Source organism: Brachyistius frenatus, unplaced genomic scaffold (genome assembly GCF_029030835.1).
Source record: "Brachyistius frenatus isolate BFR_SWC_R1_liver_20210118 unplaced genomic scaffold, ASM2903083v1 Contig_23, whole genome shotgun sequence".
In the NCBI taxonomy this organism is placed as follows: Eukaryota; Metazoa; Chordata; class Actinopteri; family Embiotocidae; genus Brachyistius; species Brachyistius frenatus.
In genome coordinates, this window is record NW_027210622.1 from 3,717,245 (window position 1) to 3,729,644 (window position 12,400).

Consider the following 12,400-nt stretch of genomic DNA (forward strand, 5'->3'; position numbering starts at 1 on the left):
TTCAAACAGAGTTTAATAGTGATGAGAAAAAAGGTGGTCTATTAAATGTGGACAGACAGACAGACATAAAAAGATCCAATGTGCTTGTCAGATTTTATATTATTTTATTAATGCACATTCATTTCATTCACCTCATTTGAGTTATGTTTTTGTACTGTTAGATTTGTCTTCTTTTTTTAAGTATGATAGATATACACGCTAATAGCTTTGAGTAATGGCAACATGCTGCTGCTGCTGTGCTCCTGGACACAAATCCTCTATCTGTTTGCATGTGGTGGTGGTTATGATGCGATTACAACTGACTTGTTCTACACTACGGTTCACCACTGGAGGGCTGAGCCCTGGAGCTTGTATGATGCTTTAGGTGGCCTGTAAACCATTTTGTGGTGGGTGGATTTTGCTGTGATGTACATTTTGTTAAGTCCAATTAATGCAAGATTGTGTCTGCATCCAACAACACGAGCTGACAGTGTAGAACAAAACATATACAGCTATAAGAAAACTCCCTTGGCTGTTAACATAAATGTCTTTAAACAGTGATTTTGAAACCAAAAGAGGAGAAAAGTGAGGTGAGCACAAACAAGTGGAACAGATACGACGTTTCCTCTTTTCTCTGGGTCTAAGATTTACACAGTGAACGATTGTTGATCCAATAGATTTCAGATTTTGAAAAAGTGCAAAGGGACTTGATATGTTCCAACTCTGCACGGATTCTGTTCTCCACCTACACACCCAGACCACTTACAACAATCCCATCAGGGCCAAGGTCACTTAAAAACAAATCATGCCACACTATTCAGTCCAACACAGACATCACCCTATTGCTGTACATCCTAGGCTTTCAGTGTCGCACCCCGGAATAGCATGTGGCACTGTGAGGTATACGGTATAATGACATTATGAGCCTGTGGCATGATAAATTCACATGAAATTATTGTTTCGATGTTAGACACATTTCAGTAATGTACATAATGAGCTATTGCACTGATGATAACCTCTGACCTGCAAATACACTGGACACAAACTTTTGTCATCACAACCTCGATTAGCTGAATCAGGGCTCATAAACAATGTGCTTAGATTCCAACTTTTTCTTGATCGTAAGATTAAAATGTGCTTATGCATTCTAAAATGAACACTGCACATTTTAAAATAGCACACTTAACATCAACTATGTTTTTGTCTTTTAAATTCGATCACCAATCAGCCTCAATTTCAGCCAGATACGTGAGAGAGTTCAACGTTAACACACCGCCTCCCTCAACTGCAATAATTTATCATATTTATGTCTGGAGATTTTAGACAGGAAACAAGCATGATACAGCAATCAAAACCCAATACGGGCTTAATATATACAACAAAACAGTTAAGTGTTGTTTTGTGCACAATTAAACCTGCCCTCTACACAGCCAACAATAACTATTAATGTACTGCTACAAGAAAATATCTGAAATGGCTCAATTTAACAACCTTTCTATAAATGAGATCTCGACTTCAATTAGAGTGTACTTGACAAAATACAGCTTTTAGCTCTCTGGAACCAAAAATAGTACTGCCTAAAAAAACAAAACCATACAGACTATTTACAGCTGACAGTAAAAGAGTGTACATGTTACCTGTAGAAGAGGAGCTCATGTTTTAAAGCAGGAATACTGCTGCACTGTGTTTCTGTTGGTGCTATTATTGCAAAGTGAATAGGGCAAAGATTATGGGTCAAATATGCGTGCAATCTCCAAGAGCACTGCTCTAAAGGAGAGGTTCAGTTGCTGTTGTCACTCTATAAAGAGAGAAAAAAAAAGTTTCAGGGCGCTTGTTGTGAAGAGCTGTACAATAACATCATTCTTAATATTCAACAGTAGTGAAAAAAATGCTTGTATTTAGATGCAGTCTGGTAAAGTCATCCAGTCAACTCAAGACCTGTGTGTTTTATAGCATTAGACATTCTTTCTTCTTTGCTACCTTGCACATACCGTCCATCTTTTTGTGAAACATTACCAGAGCAGGTTAGTGACGAGTGCAGCATTGCATGACCAACAGCACTGAGTCATTGCAGATGGAGAGGTGTCCCTGCACCTCTTCTACTGCCCCCACAGTGAGGCAGTTACACAAACATCAAAAAGTGGGAGTAGAGTGCAGCAAAAAACATGTCCTGATGGGCACTAGAGATATGAGTTCATCGCAGTGTTGAAAAAACGACTATACAACTCCCTTGTGGATCAAACCAATTCAACTGTCATGTTATCTTTATTCCAACCTCATACAGATGCTGCATTTCACTAAATTGTGAAACAGCTTGACTTTGACTTAATGTGATCGTAAAGGGTTTTCACTCCACATGCCTTCCCTAAAACAGCCAAATATATTAGAGTCACTGCTTGTGTTTCTGTGACAATATGATTGAAGTACTGCCACTGTTCATGTTTCCATTCCTGTCAGGGTACCTGCGCCTCAGGGTTGACACGATCCTGGAAGATGTACAGGTTGTTGGTGGCTGCTATGGCAATTATATTCTCGGATGGGTGCCAAGCCATGTGCAGGATTTTCTTGGTGAAGTCAAGGCTATCGACGCCCACATCGCCGCGGCGACGCTTACCACCGGTATACACGCGGCGGGTCCGCAGCACGGCCCGCGGCTTGCTGCTTTCCCGCCACGCCTCAAGGGTTACGCCTCGGCCCGTCTCCCTGTCGAACATCCGGAAGAAGCTGTTGTACGCACCTGTCATGATCACGCTGGAGAAGAGAGGAGAGTAGAGCTTTAACCAACCCTGTATTTGTCAAATTCTTAAAATCACAAGAAAACAAGAACAATAAATGTTGAACACGTACTTACATACCACCCTTGCATATCACTCAACTCAAACCAACAAAAAAAAGATAAATAACAGGGTAATTTTCAAATACTCAAAAACAAGAGAACAATGATCTACACAGCACAAAACAACACCAACACCCCAGATTGAAATAAACGCGTCCAAATCTACCACCATTTTAGAAAACACAAACTCTATTTTGGGACGTGTAGCCACCAAGCCTTTAAACATGATTTCACATCAACTGACCCTGTTCCCTTCATTTTTTTTTCTTCTCGTGAGCCAAATGCAAATTTTTTGCTTGACCCAACAAAAAGTTAGTCAAACAAATAGACCTGCGCCGTGCTGCAGAGTACCTAGGACCAACAATAAAAACACTGCTCTCAAACGTGCACCCCTAACTGCCAAGCCACCGCTGCAACAACATTAAGAGTGGAGCCAGTCTGGGACAGCCGAGCCAAAGATGTTGGAGGGTTTCCTCAGCCTGGCAGAATACACAATAACTTTCAGGTACTCTTCTGCTCATCGACGGACTGATATTTGCAGACACCCGCAGCTTGCTGCTCGCCGGGAGCCGGCCAGGAGTCTCTCCCCGGCCGCTCACTGCCAGCCGCCTGCGCACCTGTCCCGCTACCGGAAGCCAGCTCGCCTGCACCGCAACCGGCAGTTTGTCGATAGTTTGTGCCCAACATCACCACACTCGAAGCATTTCATACTACCAGAACTAACATAGACCCGTTTTCAAACTTCACCTTAAAAAGACACTTCCAGGACCTGTCGGGATCGTTCAGGTACATGAAAGCCTGTCTTCGTAGCGATTGAACGTGCTGCAGTCTGGCGTCTTTACAGCAAAGACGAACTGTTCTGAACCTGCTGGAAAACTTACCGAAACGGTGCAGTTCCTTTTCCAGCAGTTCATTGGTGATGAAAGAGGGGACGCCTGACACGGTGATCCGTGTAGATGGTACGAACAGCGGTGAGACGGCTACAAACAGGTCGTCCAACACCAAACCCCTCTCGACCAACAGGTGGACTAAACTTTCCTCTCGCAGACCGCCGGACTATCTTCAGCGCTGAAGCATGAGTTGCGGCAGAGAAAGTGTTTCACTGAGTTCACTCTGAGCTTCCAGTGACTCAACCGACAGTCTGATTACAGGTAAAAATATTCTACTTCACCAAGGTTACTATTAATGGTTCAGATTCCACCTTGTACTGTTGATGGTGATTAAACTTTTAGTGAAGTTGAAACGTTTGGAGAAATTGAAAAAGGGTTGCATACACTACACATTACAGAAAGATATTTAATATCACTGCAGACCCCCTTGAAAACATGTATATCTACTATCCAAAGAATGTCTGCGGCAATTTTGGTCGCATTTCAATGAATATTTGTGGATGGTGGAGTTATAAATTGCAATGAGCCAAAGATTTGTCCCAATGCAGACTCTCCTCCTCCTTGGAAGATTGGTGGTGCAGTGGTTTGCGCAGTTGCCTCTTAACCCAAGGATTTGGGGTTTAAGCCCCTCCTTTGTAATGACTTTAAAAAAAAAAAAAAAATAAAAAAAATCATACTATAGCATGTCATTCAAATTATGAAAAAAAAAGTCATACTATAGCAAAAACTGACCCAAAAGTCATTTTTGGCCGCCACGGGCACACCGATCGACGAAAACAAATTATTTTGATAACTTTTAATTCCAAACATGTTCAGAGTGCACAGAATCAATTTCATGTCAGTCCGACAAAATCTGTAGGAGGAGTTCGTTAAAGTTCAACGTGTGAGTCGCCACAAATGGCGACTAAATTTAAAATGGCAACTAAATTCAAAATGGCGGACTTCCTGTTGAGTTGACGTAAGGCTGCATATGAACTTTTTTGTACATCTCTGTGTGATACACGTGTCCACCGAATTTCGTGCATGTAGGTAAATGGAGCCGCTGGGGCATCAGTTTAGGGGGCGCTAGTGAGCCATTTGGCCACGTCCACTCGCAACTCCACTAAAGTACAACATTTTTCACCGGAAGAGACGCGTGGACCAACTTTCATGAGTTTTTGAATATGATAAAGCCTCCAAAAATGTTGTTTATGGAGGAGAATAATAATAACGCGGAATAATAATTCCTTGAAGAACAATAGGGCTTTCGCTCCATCGGTGCTCGGGCCCTAAATATTGAAAGTCTGAAAAAAAGACAGTCCAAATGTCCCAAACTCATTCACACTCCTCATACTCGACACACGCTCCGTTGCCGCTCACACACTCACACGCCCAAACTCCCAGCATGCAGTGCGAGGAGAGGAGAGGAGAGAAAATGTGGTGTCACATTGAGAATGGTTTGAATAGACGGTGTCAATAAAAAGAATGAAAGGGGTGGGATACATGGAAGGGTAAGGAGGAGGAAAAGAGGACAAACAATACTGAAGGCAAGGGGATTGATTTGATGTCTGCAAAGCTTGTCTTTAGGATTGATTTAAATGTCAGCTAATGGCAGAAGCAAAGCATTTAGGGAATCTGTGTAAGCACAAACAAACTGGCACAACCGCTTACTTTGCTTTCAAATGTACTTAAATATACTGTACTTTGTCTATCCCTCATTGCCACTTACCTGTCTGAACTGTTCCAAACACATTCGAACTTGTCGAAGATACAGTCGTTTTCATAGAGGGAACACAGCTTACTCCTCAGGTATTCATGGACCTGGGGATGATACAGAATTCAGAATTATACTGTACATGAGGGCACGGTGGATCAACCAAATGCAGAGCAAGACATCTACAAAGTTCTGTGTGGATCCAATACTCAGCTCCTCCACCTTGCTCTAATCTCATTTATATTATGCAGCCTTTCCAGATGTAATACCAAAAGTAGGTAGGATGTCTGACAACTCAAGTCTCTATCTATACAATTATTTTCATTTTACATTTATTGTTAGATTCATCAGATCATCTATAATGTCTGCAAAAAGTAAAAATAGCCCATCACAATTTTGTTTTAATTCTCATGGTGATGTCCCCTTTCAGTAAATCTTGCACCATTTCAATCAAATGAGTTATTGATAAACCACTGATAACCACAATCACCTTAAGTTATCAACATTATTGTGGATTAATTTTCTGTCAGTCAAGTCAACAAACAGCTTTGGAACTATTTGTTTTAGAACATATCATTACATTTTTCAGACAGCGACAACTAAAAACATGACGGACACGACAAGCATGTGCTATTAAGGCAGGTAATACAAAATGTAACTAAAACATGGACAGAGATCAGGAAATGGTGTCGTCTCACCTGGTAAGTCTCCACTGGGCCTTTGTCCATATTCAGGTCCCACACCTTGGCGGTGAGGTAGTCTCTGGTCAGCAAGTAGCGTCCGCTGTGGCTGAATTTGACATCCGACACGGAGGATATAATCTCTGAAAAGAAGGACCGGCTCCCTGGATCCTCAGGTTCCTCAAAAACTGATCAAACACAGAGTGGGAAGGTGTATGTTATTGATTATTTATAAATACAATTAGAGATGCAGTTCTATGTTGCAAAACTGTATCTACTGCAGGAAAATAAGCTCTATAACATGCTCACGTTTGGTGTGTTTATCGCAGAGTGCAGAGGCCCTCATGTCACAAAGGCGCAGTGTTCCCTTGCTGCTGCTGTACACAAACAAGTGGCAGTGCTGAGGGTGGAACTCTGCTGCTGTTATCACCTCCGTCAGATCCTCCATGTTGGCTGGTTTGATGTCTACAATATCTGAGAAGAGGGTGCATCAAGGAACAAACAACGCAGAGACCTTGAACACATACAACTGCAGAATTCTATCATAGATGCACAAAGTGTGATGACTATATTCATGTTTTGTCACATGCACAAGAGGGCACAGTGTCACCATCATCATTTATATGCATTCATTTTCCTTTTCAGAGTCTTTTCAGTCTTAGACGACAGTTTCTTTTTCATTACCGACATGGTCACGCTCACACCTCAGTTTATAATCACAACCCGAAAACAGCACCCCAACCAACCCCCTGTATGCACGCACACTCTGCTCCTCTCTCTGTTCTATTTGTGGTAGTCCTGTGTGGTTCAGGGGAAAGTGTACTGCTGAGTGAATTATTTAAACTCGTCTTCCATAGATGCGTCTATGCTTTTCTAGGTCAGCTTCCATTTGAATGGGAAATCACCAAATGCAACCAGTCCGACATGCTGCAGCCTGTGTTGAATACACACTCTGGGACAGTACAAAGCACTTTGATAGCAACATAAATCCAAACATAGTCATGTGCTGTTTACATTAAATAAAGATCAAGGATGGATTCAGATGAACAGGACTGTACATTATTTTTACTGTACATGAGGTGGCATGGGTTTATGATAGTTTAGGTATGGCTTTAGATGAATGGTTTTCCTGTTAGATGGTTCTGCAAGGACAAAATTTACAAATGATATCCAATTGATTTCATTGGTGGTAACAGAAGCTTTACACATGCATGTCCGACACAGTCCATGAGCTTTTTTTTAGTAAGCATCAGAGCGCATGCAGATACATAATATACTGTAATTGCTGACACATTTGCATATGGTGCGCATCCACACGATTAATTGTATCCATGTCATGCATATAATAGTGTATTTTAACACAGGGTTTATTTAATTATATTATTTTTCTCCAACCAAAGTGTGATTATTGTTTGGTTGGAGCAATTATTATTTTTAAGTCAATAAAAATAAAAATAATCCAATATAGGTTGGCAAATTATCAAAAGAGTTCTGAAAAATAATTAATTATTATCTTCAATTAAAAGGGAAAATGCTTACATACATGCACAAGGTGTTTTTTTTAGTTTTTTTTTTTAATAAATCGCTTCCACTCTTGCCTTTTACAGAAATTGATTATTACCTACCTAAGCATAGTTTTCTCATTGCTGTTACAAAATTAGTTAAAATTTGAAATTAGTTGTGATGATACAGTAATACTTTCATAAGTTTGAAAAAAAGATCTGCTTTGTGCTTTCATTTTTGTACGGTTTTGGGAATGTCATACTGAGGAATCTGAGAAGCCTCCTCAAAGTGAGAGATTAAGTTACATAAAAGAATCAAAGAGCTAAAGAGTTATAGGAAGTAGAGAATGATGGTAATGAGTGCAATGAAATTAAAAACTGAAAAAAATAATGGAGTTAAAGAATCACAAAGGATACTGAAACTACGGTCTGTGATGCCCAGGTGCCACATATTGATGCGGAGGTCATCAGCTGACAGGTAGGTCTCCCCATCGCTGTTGACCGAGATGGAGTTGACATGGTAGGTATGTCCGTTAGCGAAGACCCGTCTGGGACGAACCTCTACCATTAGATCTGTGGGTTTAAGCACTGGCACCTTAGATGGAAAAAGATTAAAAAGATGGAAGAATTACAGAGGGAAGGAAAAAGAGCAGGGGCAAGAAATGGGGCGATAGAAAGACAAGACAAGAAAGGACAAAATCAGAGGACATGGGAGTCAGGGATCATATAAGGGCAAGAGCAAGGCCATAAAGGGCAAACACTTGCTGATCAAATGTCAACCTGATACATATTTGACTGAACAAAATATATGTGTGCATGTACAGGTGTGTGCGTGTGTCTGTGTACCTGCAGAGAGGTGATGGTCGAGATGTCCTTGAGCCGTCCCTCCTCATCTTTCAGGTTGTATCCCTCTGGTCTCTTGTCTCTCTCACTCACTTTCCACAGTTTAATGGTCTTATCTGTGACAGGCATCAGGATTTTCACATCAGAGGAAGTTGATTAAGTTCACAGAAAAAATGGCAATAATTGTCACACACAGCTTAAATAGATATGAAATATACAGTCAACAGAAAAGAGGACAAACATTAATGTCTTGTACTTTATGTGGAGGGATTCAAGACACTCCAGAAAGTTGGTTTTGTTCAGCATAGTTGTAAATCTTACTTTTGGTAGAAAACTACTTTGTAAATTGAGCTAAATTTTTTCAAAATATGATCCCTCTGTTATAGATTTGGGAGCAACTATGTATAATTAAAGCACAGATACAATTCTGTGGTTTTCACATTGGCAGGTAGGTGAGACCACTGTACCCACAAGTGAGGCTCCAATGATTAGCTTGATGTTATTTCATCCTACCAAGGTAATAAAGGGAGGAAGCAAGGCTCTGATCATTTTGGGAGCTGGAGGCAGGTTGTAACAAAATTCGTAACTGACACCACGGTCAAAATTCCTCCCTACTCAGGGTAGATGTCTTATGGCAGAAATGTCACGTTGGTATACTTGTTGCACTTCTATCTAACACAACTAGAAATTCATATAATCTTCTGCTCAAGGTTGAAATGTCACTGATTTCTCACCATTGGTGGAGAGGAGGAAATGTGCCGCGTTCTGCTGTGGCAGCCATCTGATCTTGTTGATTTTCTCTTCTATCTCCAGACTCTTCAGGTAGTCAAAGTCCGGCTCGTGGCTCTGGAACGTGCTGTAGACATTGTACTCCCCAGAGTCCCCAGTCTCACCTGCCTCCTCTGACTCCCCTTTAGACTGCCCGGGGCAGATCATTAAGAAAACACATCTTTCAGTGAACCCCATTTCAATGTGTGTTTAGAAACTAAACAAAGACTTTTTGGCCTATATGGTGAAGAATGTTAAACTGACCTCAATCTCTCTCTGGAAGATGACCACTCGGCCACCTTTATCCCCCGTGGCCAGCAGGTCCCCCGTCTGGTTAAACTCCACCGTAGAGATGACATCAGCTAAGAGGAAGACAGGAAAATGGGAGGCAATTAGCCGGGTTGAAGGTTGGAATAAAAAATAGCATATAAAGGGAAAGAAAGACAAAGGGATGATTGAGTAGAGAGAATATTAAATGGTCACAGAGAAAATGAGGAGCAGAAAATTTAGAGATCAGAGGTGGGAATAAAAAAAAAAATGACCAGATCATTACAGACTATACACTTCAATATACTATAAATCAAACGTTTATCTATCATAGGAGAACATGATGTCAAAAAAACATTTAAAATTCAACAGGATCAACAACAAGTGTCTCACTGCGAGTTCAGCCAGTCATGGAGTGATCAATGTCATCATCCACTCTCTCTAGCCAGTGTAGGAATAATGCACTCATGAAGCTGAAATGAATCACTTCAATCATACCAGTGTGTTATCTGAAACCACAGAGCAGCAATGACACACCGTCTGTTCTACCTTCAGTGACGTAGTCTCGCAGGAAGGTGTGGTTGATTTTGGGGCTCTCAGCGTCCTCGCCCATCTGAAGCTGAGGGAGGGTGACCCGCCAGCGCGCCCGTCCTGAGGGGAAGGGTCCAATCCGTAATCTCTCTCCCCACCCAGGCTCCGCCCATGCTGCTGGGGCCTAGCGAAGCGGCCTGGAACAAGGCATCCTGGGAAACCAGCCGGCCGGAAGGAGAAGAGGCGTGACGAGGAGATGGAGACAGGAATGGAGAGGGAGGAGAAAGGGATTTCAGAAAGGAGGAAAGGGAGTGAGAGGAGAATAAGACACAGGAGGAGAGAGGAGAGAGAAGTGGATGGACAGGCTGGTGATGAAGATAGCTTTGGAGAGGAAAGAGAAGGGCTGTCGTTAGGTGGGCTGACAAAACGTGCACACAGCATGCCAAATGGTGTGACCTTAGTTAGACATTCACCACACTCATTATTAAAGACACACGTGTGTAGATGCATCGGGCCTAGTCAGAGCTGAAGCAAATCCCAGTGCTTCAAGAAAAACAACAAACAGTGTATGCATATAGAAATAAAAACAAGATGAAAAAAGGTGTGTGTATAAAAATATCCACTGCAACATTCACACCATGTAGCTCTGGCAGAGGTAGTAAATGTTCTCAGGGTGTGGTAGTCCTCTCTGCCTACTTTCAAGATCCCTACAATCACTCACTCACACTCACATATACACACACACACACACACTTCTCAAATAGATAGTCCTTGACGGAGATCAGAGGAGAATGCGATGTCTTGCCTGTGCTGCAGGAGGGAGGGAGACAGGCCTCAGCACACCTACCAGTTCGCCTGCTGCTGCCGCCGTCGCTATTCCTGCTGCTGGTGTGTACACGGTCCTCTGCTGCAGTGCACGCGAGCAGGCCTGTGTGTCTGTCGAAGGGAGAGGAGAAGGGACAGAAAAGAGAGAGCAAGGGTGGTGGTAAGAGGAGGAGAGGCGAAGGAGGAGAAAAAAAGAGAAAGAGAGAGGGATAACGAGGAGGATGGAGGTCCGCTGCCTGCTGATGCTGTGGATCTGATTCTGTGCAGCATCCACTGTGTCATGGCAGCCTCCTCCTGGAGCAGCCAATCACAGCACAGCTGTCACTGGTGGACCCTCCCACTGCAGGAGATGAGTAGAGCCCATGACCAGCAGAGGGAGCCCTTAAATACTGAGTAGTGTGTAGTTTGATATGTGATTTTCTGTCAAAATTGAGAATTTTTTTTTTTTAAAGAAAAATTTGGATTACGTAATAAAACAATGCTTTACAGGAAGTATATTTCCTGACTGGTTTGTGGTCACAGCTGCCAGGATTTCTCTCCAGGACACAACAATGTGTATTTAAGGCTCAATAAATAACCCTGACAGAATCATTGATAAGCCCCGTGTTATTTAAAGCACTGTTTGGCATTTCCTTAATACAAATATTTAAAAAAAAAAAACATTGCTGCATTTATGTCCTCTTTTCAACCTTCATTATTACATGGAGTACATGTCCCTTCTTGTGTTTCCCTAAATTGATTATGTATAAGACTGCTCTTCAAAATTTAACAAAACTTGACATTTTTTCTGCAATTACTGCAAGTCCATAACTCCACATTTTAAAGAGCACATGTTCTATGTGAGATTACCCATTCCATTTCCATCTATTAATACTGGCATGTTTTTCTTGATTAAGAACAGATGTTGGCTATGGATGGGTGCATGATGTGGTACATTTAAAATGACAACAACATATGGCTGGCTTTGTGTTTGCTTTTCAGGTACTTTTTACAGTAATACCTTAACACAGTATACAGTAGTCTACTTTGCATTAGTCAAATTAAAACCATTTTAATTTTCCAAAAATATATATGACTGCCAGTCAAAAAAAAACAAGAAATACTGTCAAAAAAGAAGCAAAAATGCTAAAATGTAAAAAATTTAAGACTGAAATATTTCAATATTCATTTAATCAACTGTCATCATCTTTCTATTTCATTCAAAGATAGAAATCACTCACATTATGTCGCTGATAAGAACACCTAATGCATTTATGGTAAAGTTTTTGTACAAGTGAGTTTGTTTTTGTGCTTTTTCTATTTTTTTATTGTTGAATTTTAAGATCAATTAGCTCATGCTTTAAATATCGTGGTATAGGTGCAACTTTTCCCTGTATAAATATATATATATATATATATATTTTTTAAAGAGTGTTAACCTATAACAGCAGGTCACTAAAGTCTAAGAGACATTTAATTTAATGGATCTTAACTTTTTTTTTTTTTTAGGTAGCCGGACGCACTTGCTACAATTAGAAAGATAGAGGGATACACAGTTCATAGGGGAGCAAATGCCGGAGGTTGAACCCAAACCATTAATTCTGTAA

At 41.2% G+C, this 12,400-nt stretch overlaps 1 protein-coding gene across 4 annotated transcripts; it reads right to left on the bottom strand.

Moving 5' to 3' along the window:
• Positions 1 to 162: 162 nt before the first annotated feature.
• ppp2r2ca (protein phosphatase 2, regulatory subunit B, gamma a) lies at positions 163 to 11,073 on the bottom strand. 4 transcript variants are annotated; one of them, XM_069697398.1, is made up of 10 exons: positions 10,837 to 11,073; positions 9,996 to 10,201; positions 9,456 to 9,553; positions 9,158 to 9,341; positions 8,427 to 8,539; positions 7,998 to 8,175; positions 6,388 to 6,552; positions 6,097 to 6,266; positions 5,414 to 5,505; positions 163 to 2,730 (listed from the first exon to the last, which is right to left on the bottom strand). In XM_069697398.1, the coding sequence occupies exons 2-10, from the start codon at positions 10,069 to 10,071 to the stop codon at positions 2,433 to 2,435; spliced, it is 1,374 nt and encodes a 457-aa protein (XP_069553499.1). In that variant the 5' UTR covers positions 10,072 to 10,201; positions 10,837 to 11,073; the 3' UTR covers positions 163 to 2,432. The 4 variants fall into 4 exon arrangements, with proteins under 4 accessions (XP_069553499.1, XP_069553501.1, XP_069553498.1 ...); XM_069697400.1 differs by having other exon boundaries at positions 10,008 to 10,370; XM_069697397.1 differs by having other exon boundaries at positions 9,996 to 10,370.
• Between the last annotated feature and the right edge of the window lie 1,327 nt (positions 11,074 to 12,400).